This window comes from Pholcus phalangioides, unplaced genomic scaffold, assembly GCF_987345545.1.
Source record: "Pholcus phalangioides strain wild (caught in Gottingen) unplaced genomic scaffold, Ppha-v1.0 ptg000007l_1, whole genome shotgun sequence".
Lineage (NCBI taxonomy): Eukaryota > Metazoa > Arthropoda > Arachnida > Araneae > Pholcidae > Pholcus > Pholcus phalangioides.
Window position 1 is genome coordinate 20,319,519 of NW_028301600.1, and position 20,380 is coordinate 20,339,898.

At 41.6% G+C, this 20,380-nt stretch overlaps 1 protein-coding gene across 1 annotated transcript; it reads left to right on the forward strand.

The window, feature by feature from the left end:
• Positions 1 to 4,848: 4,848 nt before the first annotated feature.
• Positions 4,849 to 5,526, forward strand: LOC149085043 (uncharacterized). The gene has a single exon (XM_089233838.1). The coding sequence runs from the start codon at positions 4,849 to 4,851 to the stop codon at positions 5,524 to 5,526; it is 678 nt and encodes a 225-aa protein (XP_089089964.1).
• The last annotated feature ends 14,854 nt before the right edge of the window (positions 5,527 to 20,380 follow it).

The window sequence follows — 20,380 nt, forward strand, 5'->3', positions numbered from 1 at the left end:
CAGTTTCTTAGGAGTAAACTGACCATACTTTCTCGAGAAAATTGCAGGCTATTGAGATTTTCAGGGAAAATACGGGACATCGCCGGTTATCCCCAAAACTAAGCAAAGTTGCTAACTTCAGTTCACCAATGGTGATAAATGAAGCGCTACTGCTAATAGTCTTAAGAACATCATGGGAGGGGGGGCTAAATTTAACTCTCCTGGAAAGGTAATCTTGGCACCTTTAATAGATGATAGATTGCAACCAAATCACAGCAGGATTTCGGCATATTGAGTGATTTCCTGCACATTCACGGTGTTCACCTAAGGAGTGGTCATTGAAATAACAAGGAATTTCTTCTTACCACTCGTGAAAGTACCCTCTCGTCACGTGATTAGGTGTAGGAAACAAAAAAGCAACCCTTCATGCGCGATCTATGGTTATACCATATCCCTACATGTGAGAAGATGGCAGAACACTAGCCCAATGATTGATCTACTGTGCAGTAGCGGTTCTCAACCTTTTTTTGACTCACGGAGCCCTTTTCAGTATATAATTTCTATGTCGGAGCCCCTTTCATTTATAAATTTTATTTTCCTCGAGCGATCGCAGGGCCTCTTGGAATTGCACACAGAGCGTGGAGTACCGGTTAAGAACCGCTGCTGCACAGATTTATCTTGGTCGTACAGAGCACGACACCTTTTGTACCACTCACAATGTGGTATAAAGTCATTGGGTGATTAATTACATACAGGTCGATTCCATGAACCGTTGATCTTAGTTCCAATTAGAAAAATTATCCAAATAACGTGTAAATTTCAGATACATCATTTATATTGCAAGGGATTGATAGTTTTTATACGAACACCCTGTCCTGAAAAACCCAATTAGAAAGTTGTTGCCCTGCCTCTCTTGGGGCCAACAAAAAAATTCTATGTTTCTAAGTGCAGTATTCGCTGAAATATCTGAATTGAAAAATCGGAGAAAAGTGGGGAAAGAACACCATAAACTAAGGGACAAAGCTTCTCTCTGATTTTTATGCTGTTCTTTCCTACCTTTCCACCGATTTTAAATTCAAATATCTCTGCGAATACTTCACTTAGAAACGCGAGATTTTTTTCGTTTGCCCCAGGAGAGACAGGGCAACAACTTTCTAATTGGGGGGTTTTTAGGACAGTGTGTCCATATAAAAAGTTGATTTTTATATTTCAATAACTATACAACCCCTTGCAATATGAATGGCGGATCTTAAATTTACACGTTATTTGGATACTTTTTCTAATTGAAAGTATGTCTCTAGGGTAAACGGTTGGCCAGTGAAATGCGGTGTAGGGTTCGTTTTTAATGACTGATTGTCACAATCATAATCACTGCCACTTTTATATATATTACTTGGTTTATTCATAATTTCTCACAATAACATATTACACGTCCTCCTCGCTTACAGCGAGCCTTTTATTACCTCCTGAGTCCACAGGAGCCACTCTCTAACTAACCGAAAACACACCAAGCTTCTTTTCTCTTCGTCGAGGGCCTTTCTCCCCCACCCACGCTTTCTACTCCCATCATGCTCCTTCCCAATGGGGGAAAACCTTACATTACCCCCTTCCTAAGCGTGAAATATGCATAACATATTTTACAAGACAATCTGATTACATGCATTGATACTGATAAAAGAAACTAGGATATGATCAAATAACACGATACTGATAGCAATAAATATTTACGTAATTTGCAATAAAACGCAAGTAACCATTAATGTTCATTATTTCAGTTCACACAATTCATTCTGTTCGTAAACGTGATATCACGTCTGCGCTTACGTTGTCTGTCCCTGGAGTGTCCGCTTCCAGGTGTTGTGATGATGGTCGGACAGTATGAGTTTTTGTTCTGCCCCTACTGATGGAGTAATTGAAGCTCTGTCTGAGACTTCGTTCTTTCCCAAGGTTTCTAGAATATATAGGTTCTTTCCTCTCAACTGGCAAGCCTCACATGCACACACAAAATTCCTTCGTATCCTTGACAACCCCCTCCCAATAAAATGAGTACTAGATTCTGTCATTTGTTTCTTAGCACTCTTGTACATGTCCCTCAAAAGGAGTTTTACGGGCCCTTCGCAAAAAAACTTTTTTTTTTTCCTTTGGTAAAACCAACCCCCAACCCCTTTGTTGAAGGGCGCAGCCCGCCGTATCCTCACTTACCCTTCGCTGCTGACTCCCATTCAGCAACCAGTGGGTCGCTTCTTCGAAATTCTTCTTGTGGGGTGAGGGTGTGCTCTGTTTATGTTTTTTCCTCTCATCCACTCCATCTCTCCCACCCTGCTTTGCCTGCATTTCGTTGTTCGTTATATGCTTCTTGTTCGCAGCTGCGATCTTTTGGGCCTTCACTTCCCCTTTGAGTAAGTTGATAATTTGTGGATGTAATATGGCCTCCTCACTTATGTGGGGTGTAATAGCGCACAAGATGGCTCTGTGGTGGACTACACTTGTTTTGTCCGTTACGGGAATGGCCAGATTGATGTGTCTCAAACCTGCCAAAATAGGCTTTCCGAATGCAGGTTTCAAATATGTCTTTGCTTTAGACTCTGTCTTGTGGCGAGGGACCAAATCTTCTCTTAAGACAGATATTTGGCAACCTGAATCAATCAATGCATTCACAATTTTTCCCTCAATGCTAACTTTCATTCTCTTCAATGCGGTGATAGATTGGATATATCCGGAATCCTGTCTGATATCGTCACTGATACCGATTCCTGTTACTGAAAACGCTTCTGTATCTTGTGGTACACTTTCCGTTTCTATCTGGTTGACTCTAGTATCCAAATTACCTGCTCTTCTATTACTCATGCTGACTCTGTTCTTATTTTCAGGACAGTTTCTTTTTACATGGAATCTTGACGAACAAATGAAACAACCTTCCTCTCGAAGTGGCTTCTGATCAGAATATTTCTTTCCATGGTCATGCTCACGAAAATATCTATTCTGTTGGTTATCATAACATCCTATGTCAGAAAAATTTTCTGAATGTGAACCGCTATTATTTGTCGCACTCGTGTAATTATCTACTTCTTTCGCGAGTTTGACTGCATCTAACCAACCGTCTGTTTCTTTCAACTGTATATAGGTTCTGATGTTTGGGGACAGGCTTTCTTTAATTTTATCAACGATGACCAATTGTTTCAAATCCTCAAATGTGCTAACTTCCCTCGACTTGAGGTATAAATCTACAGCTGTTTCCACCCTGACCGCATAATGACTACACGTTTCCTTCGTTTTCCTTTTCATTGTATCTAGATTCTTTTTATGTTCAATGGGAGTGATTTGAAATTCCTTCAAAATTATCTCTTTGATTCTGTTGTAATCATCAAAATTGGGTTCTGCCTGCCTCATACTTATGCATCCAGCCTTCCCCTTCAAAATGCATAGTATAATTTTCCCATGGTATTCCTCCGGGACCTCATACAACTTGAATATAGTCTCTGCTTGATGAAAGAAAAAAGGCCAATCCTCTATGTTTTCCGTCACCTCTGGTATTACACCTTTCATTAAATTCAAATACCCAATAAAATCATTATTTCCACGTGTTCCACGTCTTTCATTATGTTTTATTCTCTCTACCTCTAATTCGTGGTTTCTTGCTTCTCGCTCTGTTCTTTCATCGATAATACTATTTAGTAATTCTTTCACAAATTCTGGTTCATAATGAGGGCTTTTCATGATTAGCTCTTTCAAATCCACAACCTTTGCGGCTTTGGGGACTTCCACCCGTAACTCATCTGCTAAAATCAGCAGGTCCTCTTTTCGTCCCCTGGCAAAGACGGCCATTTTTAATATTTTTTCTTCTTTTTTTTAAAAAAAAAATCAATATCGAATGAAATTACTGTACGAAATAGTTCGGTTTCGCCTGATAACAAAAAAATGTGACCGCTCACCTCGGTATAGGCGAAAGTCTTGATGCTCGTTCGTTTCTGCCGATGGTCGAGCTTTCACATGAATATTCCGATGTCTTGAGACACTGGTGACCACCCAATGTGTGATCAGCTACGCCAAGTGATCAGTCCTGATCCTTCTATTTTGTCAACCGCTTAACGATGATTTATTCCTGCGATCACCTTCGCACAAAATAGTCAGTTTCCATTCAGTATAGTTCTACTGACCGCACTGCTGACACCACTATGTAGGGTTCGTTTTTAATGACTGATTGTCACAATCATAATCACTGCCACTTTTATATATATTACTTGGTTTATTCATAATTTCTCACAATAACATATTACACGTCCTCCTCGCTTACAGCGAGCCTTTTATTACCTCCTGAGTCCACAGGAGCCACTCTCTAACTAACCGAAAACACACCAAGCTTCTTTTCTCTTCGTCGAGGGCCTTTCTCCCCCACCCACGCTTTCTACTCCCATCATGCTCCTTCCCAATGGGGGTGTGGTGAGATTCGATTTGTATTTTATCTCACAGATGGCGGCACTTGTAAAGCCGACGCCATTGGATTGTCGCGCGGGAAATCGGAAGAGAAGCGATCAAACCATCAAGAGCTTAACATGTCGCTCCGTAGATTTTTTATTTCGTCTTATGTTTCGTGTTGTAAATAAATAATTATTTTAAGAAATTAATCAATTATCCTGAATCCATCATTTTATCCAAATCACGCAACCTCATAACCCAAAGTATGGTGACCGCGGACTTCGAACAAGTTCCAGTTTCTTCACTGCAGCACGAGGCAATCTACTGGTGTTTCCCGTGAGTGAACTTTCGCTTTCCGGAACTTGACATCACTTTTCCTGGATTTTCATCATGGAAGTAAGTGCCGTTCAGGTACCACTTTTTAACCACCATGATCCAGCGCTGTGGTTTATCATGTGTGAAAGCACTTTCGCTCTCGCTGTTCCGAAACCGATAACCGAATCTGTCACAAAGTACAACTATGTTGTCGCGAATCTGCCTCCGGAAAGTGCGGCTCTTGTCCGGGACATTCTCGTTAATCCGCCGGCCACGGATCCGTATGAAAGGCTGAAATCGGAACTGATTAAACGGTCGAGCGAGTCGTCGTCCACTCAACTTCGAAAGCTCTTAACATGCGGGTCATTGGGAGATCGGAAACCATCCGACATTCTCCGCGAATTGCGACGACGAGCGGAATCGCATTCTGTCTCCGAAGAATTGCTGATGGAGCTTTTTCTCCAACACTTACCGGCATCAACTCAGTCCATTCTCGCTGCTGTCACTCCACTCGTTCTCGAGAAAGCTGCTCAACTCGCCGACAAAATTCATGAAGTGAACCCTCAGCATGTTGACGCAGTTGAGAAACCGCAACAGCCGGATTCCGTCGCGCAACTTCGGGACGAAGTGGCTCAGTTACGCCGCGAGTTGAAAAACATCCTGCGTTCGCGCAGCAACTCTCGCCAACGTACCTCACGTGCGCGCAGTCCGCATCCACGATCGGAAAACTGCTGGTATCACAACAAATTCGGCAACAACGCCAAAAAGTGCGTGTCGCCGTGCAAGTTTCAAAAAAACGGGGCGGGCGAGGAGTAATCGCGACATGCTCCTTGCCACAGGCATCTTGTCGCCTTTTTACCATGGACAGAAATTCCAAAATTCGATTCCTGATTGACACTGGATCCGATGTTTCTATCCTTCCAGCATCACCATCACAACGACGCTGCGACGCCACTATGAAGCTCTCTGCTGCTAATGCTTCATCCATTAGTGTTTATGGTCAAAAGAGGGTGACATTAGATTTCAATCTCCGTCGTAATTTCACTTGGACTTTCCTACTGGCTAATGTTTCCACACCCATCATTGGGGCAGACTTTCTGTTCAACTTTGATCTTGTTCCGGATCTCCGACGACGATGTTTGCTGGATAGGACAACAAAACTCAATACTGACTGTGATCTTCACATTGCAGAAGTTCACTCAATCAAACTCATCGAAGGTGACACCATCTACCACAGCCTTCTCAGCAAGTTTCCCGACATCATCAAACCACCACAACCAGGACAACCTGTGAAACACTCTGTCGTGCATCATATTGAGACTGTTGGTCCACCTGTGCATGCCAAACCAAGACGTCTAGCTCCTGATCGATTGAAAATCGTGAAGCAAGAATTTCAGCAGATGCTTGACCTCGGCCATTTACGACCATCTAACAGCTGCTATGCATCACCTCTGCACTTGGTCCCGAAAAAGGACAGTGATGAATGGCGTCCAGTTGGTGATTACCGAGCTTTAAATGCACAGACCGTGAAAGACCGGTACAGTGTTCCAAATGTTCTGGACTTTACATCTGAATTGCATGGTAGTAAAATCTTTTCCCATATAGATCTCATTAGGGCCTATCATCAGATTCCTATACATCTGGAAGATGTTCATAAAAGTGCTATTATCACACCGTTTGGGTTATTCGAGAGCACTCGAATGCAATTTGGCCTTTGCAACGCTGCAGCCACATTCCAAAGGTTTATTGACGAGGTCACTCGTGGACTTCCATTTGTATATGCCTTTGTTGATGACATACTGGTAGCCTCGAAATCACCAGAAGAGCACATCGAACATCTAAGGTTGTTATTCGAACGTCTGCAAATATATGGCCTCAGCATCAAGCCCTCTAAATGTGTATTTGGTGTTTCATCAATTGAATTTTTGGGTTACCAAGTTTCTGGATCTGGCATCGAGCCTTTAACAGATCGTGTTGATTGCATCCTGAACTTTCCTAAGCCAAACACCATCACTCAATTACGACGTTTTCTTGGTCTCTTCAACTTTTATCGTCGTTTTGTGCCCAGAGCTGCACACATCTTAACACCTCTACACAAGTTTTTGGAGGGAATAAAAAACAAAAAGAAATCCAAAAGAGCCACTCAAACCAAGCCAGCTGATATCCTTCAGTGGACTGATCCAGCCGAGCAAGCATTCATCGATGCGAAGCAAGCTTTAGCGGGTGCAACATTACTTCACCATCCAATTCCTGGTGCCAAGCTAAGTCTATGGGTTGACGCCAGTGATTTAGCAGTCGGTGGTTCGCTAATGCAATCAAATGGAAAAGGATGGGAACCCATTGCATTCCTGTCCATGAAACTGACAAAGAGTCAACAGAAGTTCTCCACTTACGACCGAGAACTGTTAGCAATGTACACTGCTGTCAAAAGATTCCGGCACATGCTAGACGGCCGTGAGTTCATAATTTTCACCGATCAGAAACCTCTCGTCTTCGCCTTCAAGCAAAATCCTGATAAATGCAGCCCACGTCAATGGCGACACCTCGACTTCATCTCGCAATTCAGCACTGATGTTCGTCATACTAAAGGTGCAGATAATGTGGTAGCTGACGCTCTTTCAAGAATAGAAATCAACTCGATTTCCAAATCACCATTCCTGGATTTTGACCTTTTTGCAACTGCTCAACGAGAGGATCCAGAATTAAAACAGTTACAGCAAGACAACTCTAGTTCACTGACTTTCAAGTCAATGCCAAGTCCATTTACCGCAACAGAACTCGTGTGTGATGTGTCTACAGGCTCACCAAGACCATTTGTTCCAGCGAGCTTCCGCAAGACTATTTTTCATCATTTCCACAATCTTGCTCATGCAGGTGTAACATCATCTACTCAGCTAATATCTGCAAGATACGTTTGGCCTAACATGAGAAGGAACATCAAAGATTGGGTAAAGTGTTGCAATGAGTGCCAACGCTCAAAGGTTCATAAGCATACCAAAACACCTTTAGGCACCTTTGCAACACCCGATGCAAGATTTTCTCATATTCATATCGATCTGGTTGGACCTCTGCCTCCTTCAGAAGGAAAGACATACTGCTTAACAGTAATTGATCGCTACACCAGATGGCCGGAAGTCATACCTGTAGCAGACATCACAGCAGACACAGTTTGTCGTGCCTTGTTCGATGGTTGGATTTGCCGTTATGGATGTCCATCAACCATAACAACCGATCAAGGACGGCAGTTCGAATCATCACTCTTCAGAGAACTGATCAACCTGCTTGGCACTAGCAGGATTCGTACCACTGCTTACCATCCACAGGCCAATGGCATGGTCGAACGGTTCCACCGTGTCTTAAAAAGCTCATTGAAGGCACATGAGAATCCAAAGTGGACCGTCACATTGCCAGCCATCTTACTTGGTCTCAGGGCAGCCGTCAAGCCGGATATCAAAGCCTCTAGTGCAGAGTTAGTTTTTGGTACATCTTTGAGATTACCTGCAGATCTCTGCACGGATACACCCGGTCAGCTCTCATCAACATACACATACGTACAACAGCTCAGAGAGCGTATGAATAGTATCAAACCATGCAAAACATCACCTCATGGTCAATCCAAAATTTATGTGCATCCTCAACTGCAAACTTGCTCACATGTGTTTCTTCGAATTGACAAGATCACACCACCTTTGACACAACCATATACTGGACCCCATGAAGTGATTTCTCGTAATGAAAAAAATATCACTTTAAATGTAAATGGGAGAAAGACCTGTGTTTCACTTGACAGAGTGAAACCCGCATTTATCTTTAACGATGTCTGTGTGGAACTTGACAAAAACAAGCTCGAAGAAAAGAAAAATGACACTGTGCCAGTACAACCATATGTCACTAGGTCTGGCAGAAAAGTCAAATTCAGTCCTAGGCTGATAACCAAAATTAATTTTGTTTCGAATTGTGCATCATAATATTTTTTTGCATCATATTTTTTTTTAAGTGTATACTTATTGCACATGATTTCCTGCATCATTGTATTATGTCTTGCACATCTATTATTCTGCATCTTATGAATAATTTTTTGTATCACATTTTCATTTTGTATCTCATTTATCGTTCTCTCACCATGTTCCTTCACTGGGGGGGAAACTCATGTGGTGAGATTCGATTTGTATTTTATCTCACAGATGGCGGCACTTGTAAAGCCGACGCCATTGGATTGTCGCGCGGGAAATCGGAAGAGAAGCGATCAAACCATCAAGAGCTTAACATGTCGCTCCGTAGATTTTTTATTTCGTCTTATGTTTCGTGTTGTAAATAAATAATTATTTTAAGAAATTAATCAATTATCCTGAATCCATCATTTTATCCAAATCACGCAACCTCATAACCCAAAGGGGAAAACCTTACATGCGGCAAGGGGAATTAGGTAATCAACCTGTAGATAATAATGCAACATATGTAAATACACTGTTTACGAATGGTTGCAATATCCTCGGTGGGATCCTCATTTGATACAGGGTTGGCTTGTCCTTGTTTTGTTGGGACCATGTCATAATCCACTAATACCCCCAAAACGGAATTATTTTTTGTTTACCGGATTATATTATTATTATTCCGATACAAATCGGAAGGGAGAAACTAGCAAATTGGGTGAATATTTTTCACAGTGCGATTTAAATGTTGTACCTAGGTCTTTCGTTCACTCTGACTATTTTGAAGAGAAGGAACGAACGTCTCTTATTTGAACCCGTTATTGAAAAATCAGAGAAAATCAATGTTAACCGACGACTTATGTGTAGGCCCTGTTTCTCGCATGGGAAAACGGGACACGTCGCCAGGGCCCACAAAATTTCAGGTCCACGAAATTGGCTGTCTTTTATATTATAGACACGCGTTCCTTCCCCTTCCCCACGCCGCTGCCTCAAAAACTACTATATACACTGAAGAGCCAAAAAAACTGGTCCACCTGCCTAATATCGTGTAGGGCCCCCGACGTGGCATGGACTCGACTAATGTCTGAAGTAGTGCTGGAGGTAATTGACACCATGAATCCTGCAGGGTTGTCCATAAATCCGTAGGAGTAAGAGGGGGTGGAGATCTCTTCTGAACAGCACGTTGCAAGGCATCCCAGATATGTTCAATAATGTTCATGTCTGGGGATTTAGGTGGCCAGCGGAAGTGTCTAAAGTCAGAAGAGTGTTCCTGGAGCCACTTTGTATCAATTCTGGACGTGTGGGGTGTCGCATTGTCCTGCTGAAATTGTCCAAGTCCGTCGAATGCACAATGGACATGAATGGGTGCAGGTGATCAGACAGGATGCTTACGTACCTGTCAGAGTCGTATCTAGACGTATCAGGGGTCCCATATCACGCCAACTGCATACGCCCCATGCCATCACAGAGCCTCCACCAGCTTGAACAGTCCCCTGTTGACGTGTAGGGTCCATGGATTCATGAGGTTGTCTCCATACCCGTACACGTCCATCAGCTCGAAGCAATTGGAACCGAGACTCGTCAGACCAGGCAACGTGTTTCCAGTCCTCAACAGTCCAATGTCGGTGTTGTCGGGCCCAGGCGAGGCGTAAAGCTTTGTGTCGTGCACACGAGTGGACCTTCGGCTCCGAAAGCTCATATCGATGATGTTTCGTTGAATGGTTCGCACGCTGACACTTGTTGATGACCCAGCATTGAAATCTGCAGCAATTTGCGGAAGGGTTGCACGTCTGTCACGTTTAATGATTTTCGTCAGTCGTCGTTGGTCCCGTTCTTGCATGATCTTTTTCCGGCCGCAGCGATGTCGTAGATTTAATTTTTTACCGGATTCCCGATATTCACGGTACACTCGTGAAATGGTCGTACGTGAAAATCCAAATTTCATCGCTACCTCGGAGATGCTATGTCCCATCTTTCGTGCGCCGACTATAACACCACGTTCAAACTCACTTAAATCTCGATAACCTGCCATTGTAGCAGCAGTAACCGATCTAACAACTATGCCAGACACTTGTTGTGTCATATAGGCGTTGCCGACCGCAGCGCCGTACTCTGATTGGTTCCATATCTCTTTATTTGCATACGCATGCCTGTACCAGTTTTTTTGGCTCTTCAGTTTATAAAGGCTCCCAAAAATTCATATTTGTCCAGGGCCCGAATTTACGAGGAACAATCTCTGCCGACTGCGGTGATCGAATCCGTGTCTAAGATTGCGTAGCCCATTCACGGTGCCTGCAGGACTACGCAGTGACACAATCAGGGATTACATGTCAATCCTGTTCGCATCCGTTTGAATAGAATCCATCGGAGTAGAATTCATTTTGATACCACTGTACCCCGTTGTTGACTTCAAGACTACGTTGTTCGTGTAAGAATCCATAAGTTGAGAAAATATGTAGTTGAAATCGTTGTCTATGCAGATATCTATAGTTCGTTTCAGGTTAACTTTGCAGTGAACGGGAAGCTACGAGGGAACCGCATCACTCGTTGCTATGGGAACGAAAGCCTCTTAACCAATGTATCGATGCACGGTATGGTAATATTAACATGTTTTTATGGTATAAAAACATGGTAATATTTTTCTGCAATACTTCCCTTCCCTTAGCTGAAATTTATTTGTAAAAAAAATTCCAAACAATAACATGAATGCAACGGATAATTTTAAAATACTGTATATACTAACCATGGCTCTCAAAAGCTTGGGGATTTCTAATTGTTTTCTTCAATTTATATGAAAAAAAATTCACGTTAAATAAAACTTTTGAAGACAATCAAAAAAAAAAAAAAATTAAGAACAGATTAATTCTGTTTTCACGTGAAAATGCAGGAATAGCACCAAATAATAATAATAATAATGCGGAAAAGTTTAGAAATTTTTTACTCACTTTTCTTGCCGAAATTTCCGTTGCTCACCCAGCCCCCTTTCCCGGAAAAGTATAACGTCGATGACACTTGTTTTCACGACAGTTTTAGTCTTTTGTTACGGTTCATGTACCGCTCATGGGGTTATTATGGATGATTCTTATGGAGTTTTGTTTACAGCGAGTATTCAGGAATGGAAGAGCTAGAGAACGTTTTAGCGTATAAAGAGAGATATAACTGTCACATAAAACATGAAACTAAGCCTAACAAACTGTGACTCTCTCCCCCCCCCCCTCACTTATTTTATTTGAAGAGAAACTAAAAGCAAGGGCATCTGGAGAAACGGGTGGCCCTACTGGGTGGAACATGGCGTTCGTGTGAGTGAGACGCGACTCGTGTCAACAATCCCCGTGATCGGCAATAGGGGATTCAGCATCCATTACTGTCCCAAGAAAAGACGGCAAGAAATAAATAATTAAAAAAAAAGAGGATCTAAAACCAAAACTTCTGCACCCATAGAGACCCTCTCAAGATAGTATCGGCGCTCTCGTGGAAGAGAAACACTTCCTGTTATCTATAAGTGAATATCTGAATTCACTGAAGCCTATGTTCGGGAGAAAAAAAAAACTGATTGGATATTCGTATTGATGTAAACCTATAACAGCATGTAAAACTGAATGAAAAATTGTATCGTTATGGAAAATTCAACGGAATAGCGATGTAAAATATGTATGTATGCTCAGTATATAACTGAGTGTAACAAAAAAAGCACGACAGTGATATTGGCGGAGAAAATTTCTAGGATATCGCGCCAGAATGTTGTTGCCGTTGCTGTGGATTTTCGATAATAGTAACCAATATTTTTTCTAATTTAAAAATTTTAAACGAATAAACATCGGTTCAAAACCATATTTTTTCAGTATTTTTTTCAAAACCATAGAAAAAATTGAAATATTCTGCGTAAAGGATCACCGTAAACCTCCGATGTATGAGAACTATATTTTGCGGCGAAGGAATACACTCTCTACCTTTCTCTTCACTGCAAAGTTAACCTGAAACAAACTATAGGCTAGTCTTATTCCAGAGACTTTGGGATGATGGATTATGGGAACTTAATGAAGTAAATAACCTCTCTGGGCAGTACGAAAAATTTCGTAACATCGGGGTTTTCTCACGGGAAACATCCTCATCTTCCTTCTTTATGACGCATGTGATGGCGACTGGCATCTAACATAGGCATAAACTTGTATAGGGGGCCCCCGTAGGTGCGAGCTCTGTTCCATATTTTATCATGCAATCTTTATAATAGCCTATCAATCAAAATGGGGAACCTCAAAATACTTTTAAGAAGTTGTAAGAACTTTTAAGTCCATGATATCTTATCGAGTCTCCTTCATACGGGCTTTACTCAAAGGCACCGACTTGAAGAAAACATTGAGAGGGGGGATGAAAATTACCATTCATCCCGTATATACGAGACTGAAATCCATACACAGGAGGCGGAATGGTGCGTTTTATTGTATATGCATGAATTATTGGGGTCGAGGGCTCAGCCATTTCACAGATTTTATTAGGGCGGGGGGCTCAAATACCCTCGGCTTCCTTCCGGCGACCATTACTTACTCCAATATCAAACCGATCACATCTTATTTTATTTATTTACGAATTAGTGATTTGTCTTCAATGGAGAGTACACGATTTCTGCTCGTTGAGTTTTAATAAACATCAAATTCCCAATATAACGATATATTGATTTTCTGTCTGTCTCTGTGTGTATGTTCTCTATACAAATCCACAATTTTAGACAGATCTTCGCCAAATTTTGCACATATATCAAACGGGATCAGACTTGAACGGTAGGCTACTTTGAAAGTTCGTCAGCTAAGCAAATGCTCAAAACGGGCAGAAAAATGCCATGCAACAATGGTTGTTTGGCCCTCCAATAATCACTTTTGGAATGTTTATTTTGGTTACCGTGGTTCCCAAACAAACATTTCAGATATGTTTACTATTTTACAATGGTTTGTCATTCCGCCAGTGTTTCTAGTATAAAGAGAAAACCTGAACAGCACCAGGCTGGTATAACAATATTTTGTAGGCCAAACGTAGAAAATATCGTTGTAAAATGATTATCATTATGTAGAGAGACAACACTATATATTTACTCAGACTGTTAGGTACACACGCTCACACTTCCGGCACAACTCACTTGGTAATAAATTGCCCATGGCGATAGACCGGAGTTGTGCTCGGTTAGAAAGAAAGCATCATCTCACCGCGCAACACCGAATTCATGAATAGAATGGAATGAAAAACCATTTACCAATCGTTGAATTTTATTGTTTAAGCGGTAGTAAAATTATGCCCTTCCCCCGAACTTCTAGTTATGGCCCTGACTGTCAATATTACTTTCCCCTCCAGATATATCGTGGCAACTCTATCCGATAAAGTCAGGAAAGGCTAAATACGGATATGTTTTGTATACAGGTCATATCAATGAGCAAGTCGGAGCATCAAACATGTTATAACTCCCAGAGGCGTATTTACTGTTTTGCCGCTTCTCTGAGCTACCCGAATTTTACCTCCTTTTTTCCATTCTGATTTAATTTACTTTTCTTGACCACTCATCCCTCGAATTCGACGCCTGTGCTGTAACCCGCTATAACCCACTTAGCCCCTCTCCGCCTGCAAATATGCCCGTCCCGTGTTTCTAAGTCCTTCTTTTGGTCATTCATATGTTTGCGTACTCGTTTGGTCACTCCCATGCTCACAGATCCTCTAGGTCACTCTCATGTTCGCACTCTCTCTAGGTCACTCTCATGTTCGCACACTCTCTAGGTCACTCTCATGTTCGCACACTCTCTAGGTCACTCTTTTGACCATTCGCATGCTTGCACATTGTTTTGGTCATTCACATGCTTGCGCACGCTCTAGGTCACTCTTTTACTAACTCAATTGCTTGCAAACTCTCTAGGTCACGCACTGACCTAGTCTCTCGCTATCTGGCAGAGGAAGATTCGTGGTTATAAAATTTTGCCGCTTTTATATGTACCCTAAAATTTGCTGCCCCTCCGAACTTGCACCCTGGGCCCCACTAAGCCCCCACCTCCTGTAAATACGCCACTGATAACTTTTATTTTCAACGTTAGGAATAAATAGAACAACAGACGAACATTCCCTGTGGGTGTGATCAGCTCTAATTCTAGGAAATTCTTGAGAAAATGTCATCGAAACAAAAGTGACGAAATATTTGTCGTTACATCCAAGATGGTTGCTTTTCATCGACGTGACGAGCAAGGATCATTGACATCATTCTCTATGGCAGCGATTCTCAACCTATGGTCCGCGATGATGGCGTGGGGCAGGTCCACACAGGCAGACTCGATAATTTAATTCTCACTGAATGAAATATTATTCGACCGTTGTAATTGATATTAGTAATATCCATATGGGTTCAAACAAAAATTATACCTTCATACTTGGGTTCACCATACATCGAGAAAAATGAGAGAAATTGCGAGCGTAAAAAAATAATTTTATTTTACCAAAAAAAAAAAGCAGTTTGTTGCCTTGAATGCAATTCGCTAACTACTTCTGAAATTACTGAAGGGGGGGGGGGAGAATAAAGGGTTTCTACGAATAGCAGTGAACAAAAATTTATTTCACGAAAAAATATCAAGTGACCATATTTCATTGAGACAAACAGACATCTTAAATACGGCAAAATGCGGGACATAACCAATCGTCATCAAAACGTTGCCGGAATTAGGCACAACCATCAATTTTTACTAGAATTGCTGAAAAATTGTGAAAAAAACCGTTGAACCCGACAAATATACAGGTATATATATGTAAGATGAATACATTTTTTGCCGTAAGGGGTCATTCAAGTATTACGTCAGCATCGATGGGGGTTTCAGATTTGCTGAATTTTGATGAGAAGGGGAATTGAATAATGCTTACGTCATCAACCACCGTTTATGAAGATATGAAATATTCTTAATAGCATCTTATTCGGTGCGCCAAAAACGGAAAAAAACCTTTCGATTCTTATTGGGCACCTGAACTATCACATTCTCCCTATTGATAAGTACCCCCCTACAGAGCCACTTTAGTGATCTCTAAATGTTTCACGGATCCTTCAAGTGGGGCCAAGGGTTTACCATACATGGCTTAAAGGTTGGGTCACAATGAATTTTTTAAAGGGAAATTTTATGTTCTTAGCCTTCAAATAGCATTGAAATCAACAGAAATCGATTATAAGAACATATATATAAGTATTTCCTTTCGAAATTTTAATTTTTTTAAAAATAGTTTTTGTATTAAAATTTTTTTTTTCGTCTGGGGGGGGGGAGTTGCACGAGCCCCCTATCCCCCTCCTCCAGCATACGTTTCTGATCCCACCAATATTCGTTAGGAGGTAGAGGGCGGTGATGACGAAATTTTGCTGACAAGGGGGGGGGGGATTAAAGTTTTGCTGACGCGGGGGAGGGGGGGTCAAAAATGGCTAAAAATTTGCTTACGTAATACTTGAACGGCCCTAATTGTCATACAGTAAAACTTTGATTAACCGTCACTGTCCGAACCAGGGCTGTGACGGATAACCGAATAGATGGTTAAAAAAATCTCTTAATACACATGTACAGTAACGTGATTCCACTTCTGACTTGGTAAGGAAATTAAAATAAAATCCTTTAAAAAATTGAATAATACGTACATATTTTGTATTTAATTTTGAAGAAAAAAACGATCGATATAAACTTCAATATAAGGTAAGCCCAGGCAGTGACGATATTGAAAATAGCGTTCTTTATGTTGTATCTCTTCCAAAATGCTTTGGCATCATCAGATGAAAGCAAGCCTTCCATAAAAGCTTTTATGTAACGTCGTCGCTTCATATTTTCAATTATGCCCTGGTCCATAGGGTGGATAAGGGGCGTTGTATTCGCTGGGAGAAGAGGCGTGTTATTTTGCCATCATCACTTTTGAGTTCACAAGAGGATTGTGTCGGGGCATTGTCCATCAACAGTAGTGCTCCCTGCGGCAACTGCTTTTCGGCCATGTGAGCTCTAACCTGAGGCACGAAAACGCTGTGGAACTATTCTGAAAAAATTGTTTGGTCCATCCAAGCAATTTTTTGGGCATAATGGTTCATAGGCAATGTGTTCATATTTAAATTTTTGAAAGCACATGGTTTTTTTTGGATTCACCAATTACAAGCAGGGGTAATCTATGATTGCCGGGGGCATTTGCACAGACCATAGCAGTGATCCAATCTTTTTGGACCTTAAAATCTGGGGCTGTTTTTTCCGTATTTTTTTTTTAGACGATGACGGATAACAGAAACTGACGGTTAAACGAGTGACGGTTAATCGAAGTTTTACTGTAATTTATATAGGCCCACTGTATTATGAAAACGGTGTGTGTATGTGTGGGTGAGCGCGTGTGCATGTATTCACGACTTTAGTAAATAGTACAAATTCAAATCGTTAAAAAAACGGAACAAATGTATAAAAAGAAATCGAAACAACCAAAATTACAGGAATGTTCCGTAATATTGTTTCAGACATTATATGGGCCTTGGGTTCAGAAAGGGTGAGAAACGCTACTCTATGAAAACCTGGCTTATACGAGGGTATTCATGGACACTGGGGGATTGAGAAACTCCGTTCTAGAACAGCGATTCTCAACCTTTGGAAGAACGTGGCCCGGTCAGTTTAATTTTTCAAGTGGAAGGCCCGGTCATACACACGACTAATGGGAAGTAATGGGGCGAATTAAACGGTGAAATCACTCGTGGCCCGATACGAATGTTGTCAGAGCCTAGTAATGGGCCGTAGCCCGGCGGTTGAGAAACACTCTTCTAGAGGGACATAAAGCTGTTTTACACCAGGCCGCTAAATACTTAAGCCAGTCCCTGCTTCTCCCCCTCCCATAGGCGGAGATAGACTTGGAAGTCTTGGGGCACAGTCAGTATTGCTGGGGGAGCAAGATGATGATTTCAATTTATATATACACATATACATTAGACTAGTCGACTTGACCTTTGACGATGGGGGGGGGGGGTCAATGCCTCCCCTACCTCCCATCTCCGTCCATGCCACCTCCTTAGAAAAGGTTAAATCGCAGCGATAGAGATTTGTCAAAAAAAAAAAAAAAATTCTAGTTTCTCATACAGATCATCTATACCATAGTTTCCCAACCTTTTTGTCTCATCGCCCCCTTCTACAGAAATTTTTTTCTCCCATCGCCTCCAGCGCAATCTAACCCATAGGATCTTATGTTATACCCGTAGCTTCTACCGCCCCCCTGGAACATCACATCATCCCCCAGGGGGCGTTAACGCCCACGTTGGGAATCACTGATCTATAAGATCAATCACTCAAGATAAAACATAGGATACGAAATAAAAGATCTTACCTTCATTTAACACGGCGTGTCCGCGGAATATTTTAAATGTGGTTGAAGTGAAATCCTCATCTTCTCGATCAAAAAATACAGCATTAAAATACGGGACACTGAAAATCATTTTTAATAAAGACTAAACCGGTGATTCCCGATGTGGGACCCACGCCCCACAAGGGGGCAACTTGTTTTTTAAGGGAGGCAATTTCAATTTTTCCATGAAGACCTGGAACCTCCCGAGCTCCCTTCTTTTTTTGTATCAGTTCAAATTTTTAATTTTTAAACAATTTCTCTTGATGAATTCTTTCTTTTATTTTTCTCTTTCAGTGAAAGGGGTTTGACTAAGGGTTCTTAATGTTTTGTGTTTTCCACGGAAAATTCGTGCCGATAAAATAAAGTCCTCGGACCCCCTGTGCCAATAAAATGAAGAAAAATGAAGGCCACCAACTCTTTTAAAAAATAATCTGTGTAAAGCAATGTAAAAACAATGAGTTGTTTTCTCATCGAATTTCGCAGACCCCTGAAGTCTCTCCGAGGAACCCCCCTGATTAAAAGAAAGAGATAACCACTGCTTTTGACTAAGTAGACAGAAATGGGGAGAGGGCAAAGACACCTGGTTTTAAAATTTAAGGAGGCAGAGCAAACACTAGTATTTCTTGCACATTTGAAAAAAAAAAAAAATCTTTGTTATGAAACTGAAGTTTCACCGTAGAAAAGGGGTGTACCTCCTAAAAAAAAGGGGGGGGGGGAAGGGGACATCAGGATTTCTGACACGCTTTGGTGGAGCATGGTCTAAAAAAAGTTGGGAAACACTGGACTAAACTATGCTCAATAAACTTTTTATTGTCGTCTTTGTATCAAGATGATCTAACGATAAGGAGCGCGGCGACGAGAACCCCGTCCTGTCTAAAGTTTGTTCCAAATAAAAGTGACGATTAATAATAGTTTCTCAACCTTTTTCACCCCTGGCTCCCTTTGGACCATATTTTTTTCTCGTGGCCCCTCTGTCTTAAACCGGGATTACACTATAAAAGTTTGATAAAAGATCTTTTACAAAACATGAAAAATGCAACCAATAAGAGCATCGGTAACCAATAAATAGGCTTATTGGTTGTTTTTTCAAGTTTTGTAAAAGATCTTTTATGAAACTTTTATAGTGTAACCTCGGCTTTAACCAGGGCTCCCTATCCTCATCCAAGATCGAGAATCTATCCACTTATTGAATTGAATTAAATCAAAACTATATAAGTTAAAATGAAAAAAAAACTTATAAATAAGATAAATCTCTGGAACCCTGCGCCCGTGCACAGATCCAGAAGGTGGGTGGTCATCACTTCGAGAACCGAATTGTATGGGAAAAATGCCTATGTAAAATATGGGACGATCCTATGAACCTGCAATAAATCGACACTCCCGACAACATTACCTTATATCATAGGCGTAGATAGACTTGGAAGTCTGGGGGGGGGGGAAGCACGATGATGATGATATCAATTCATCTATACAAATATGCATTAGATCAGTCGACTTCACCTTTGATGCTTGGGGGGCAATGCCCCCCACGCCCCTCCCCCGTATCTCCGCCCATGCCTTAGATCCGTGCCTGCCTTGGGCTAGAGTTCAGTGAGCTTTCTTCTCGTGGGTGTTTTTACGTACGGCCGTCTCACCATCATGGGTCTCTGGGCAAAGTGATGTTCTGAGGGCCCCATACTTGGCTGCGTGTGGAAGTAACAGCCTACTTATTTATATACTTATATTCGAAAATCATAGTACCAGATCTCATCATGCGGGGTTCCTATGAAAATGAAGCCCCCGAGCCATGCTCACGTAGTCCCATAGGTTGAGATGGCCTGGTACTATAGGCAGCTCTGCTGGATTCAAAGAACATAGTCATATTTTTTCCTACCAGATTTCACCAGTAAGTTTTATTTCTTCACAGCTCTGTGACCCAATCCATCAATTATTGTCGAGGCTCCCCCGTTTTTCACCCGTGGTCCCCTTAGAATATCCCAGGACCGCAAGAGGTCCGTATGGTCTCAGGTTGAGACCAGACCAGATTAGAATTAAATTTATCTTCCCGGGCCAATAGCGGGGTTACAAATTGCTATCTCATGGAGACAACGTGTGAAGGGAAAGACAAGGGCGTAATGTTTGAGTCAGTGTTAAGGTTACCAGATTCGAAAATTTAGAAAGGAGGACGCCTGCTCACGCACCTCCATGACGTCACTTATTCCAGTTTCCTCAATAGATGGCGCCACTATTCCAACCAATATAAAACCTGCCAAAACAGCTTTTCCCCAACTCTGAAACAGAATCACTAAAAATGCAGAAGCAGAAAAAATTCTGGAAATTTCGACGGCTATTGGTGAATGCCTGTTGGAAGAAAAAACACTCGTATCAATGAAGAAATA

Excerpts from the sequence above, each read along its gene's own strand:
- LOC149085043 (XM_089233838.1), top strand. The coding sequence starts at position 4,849 with ATGTGTGAAAGCACTTTCGCTCTCGCTGTTCCGAAACCGATAACCGAA.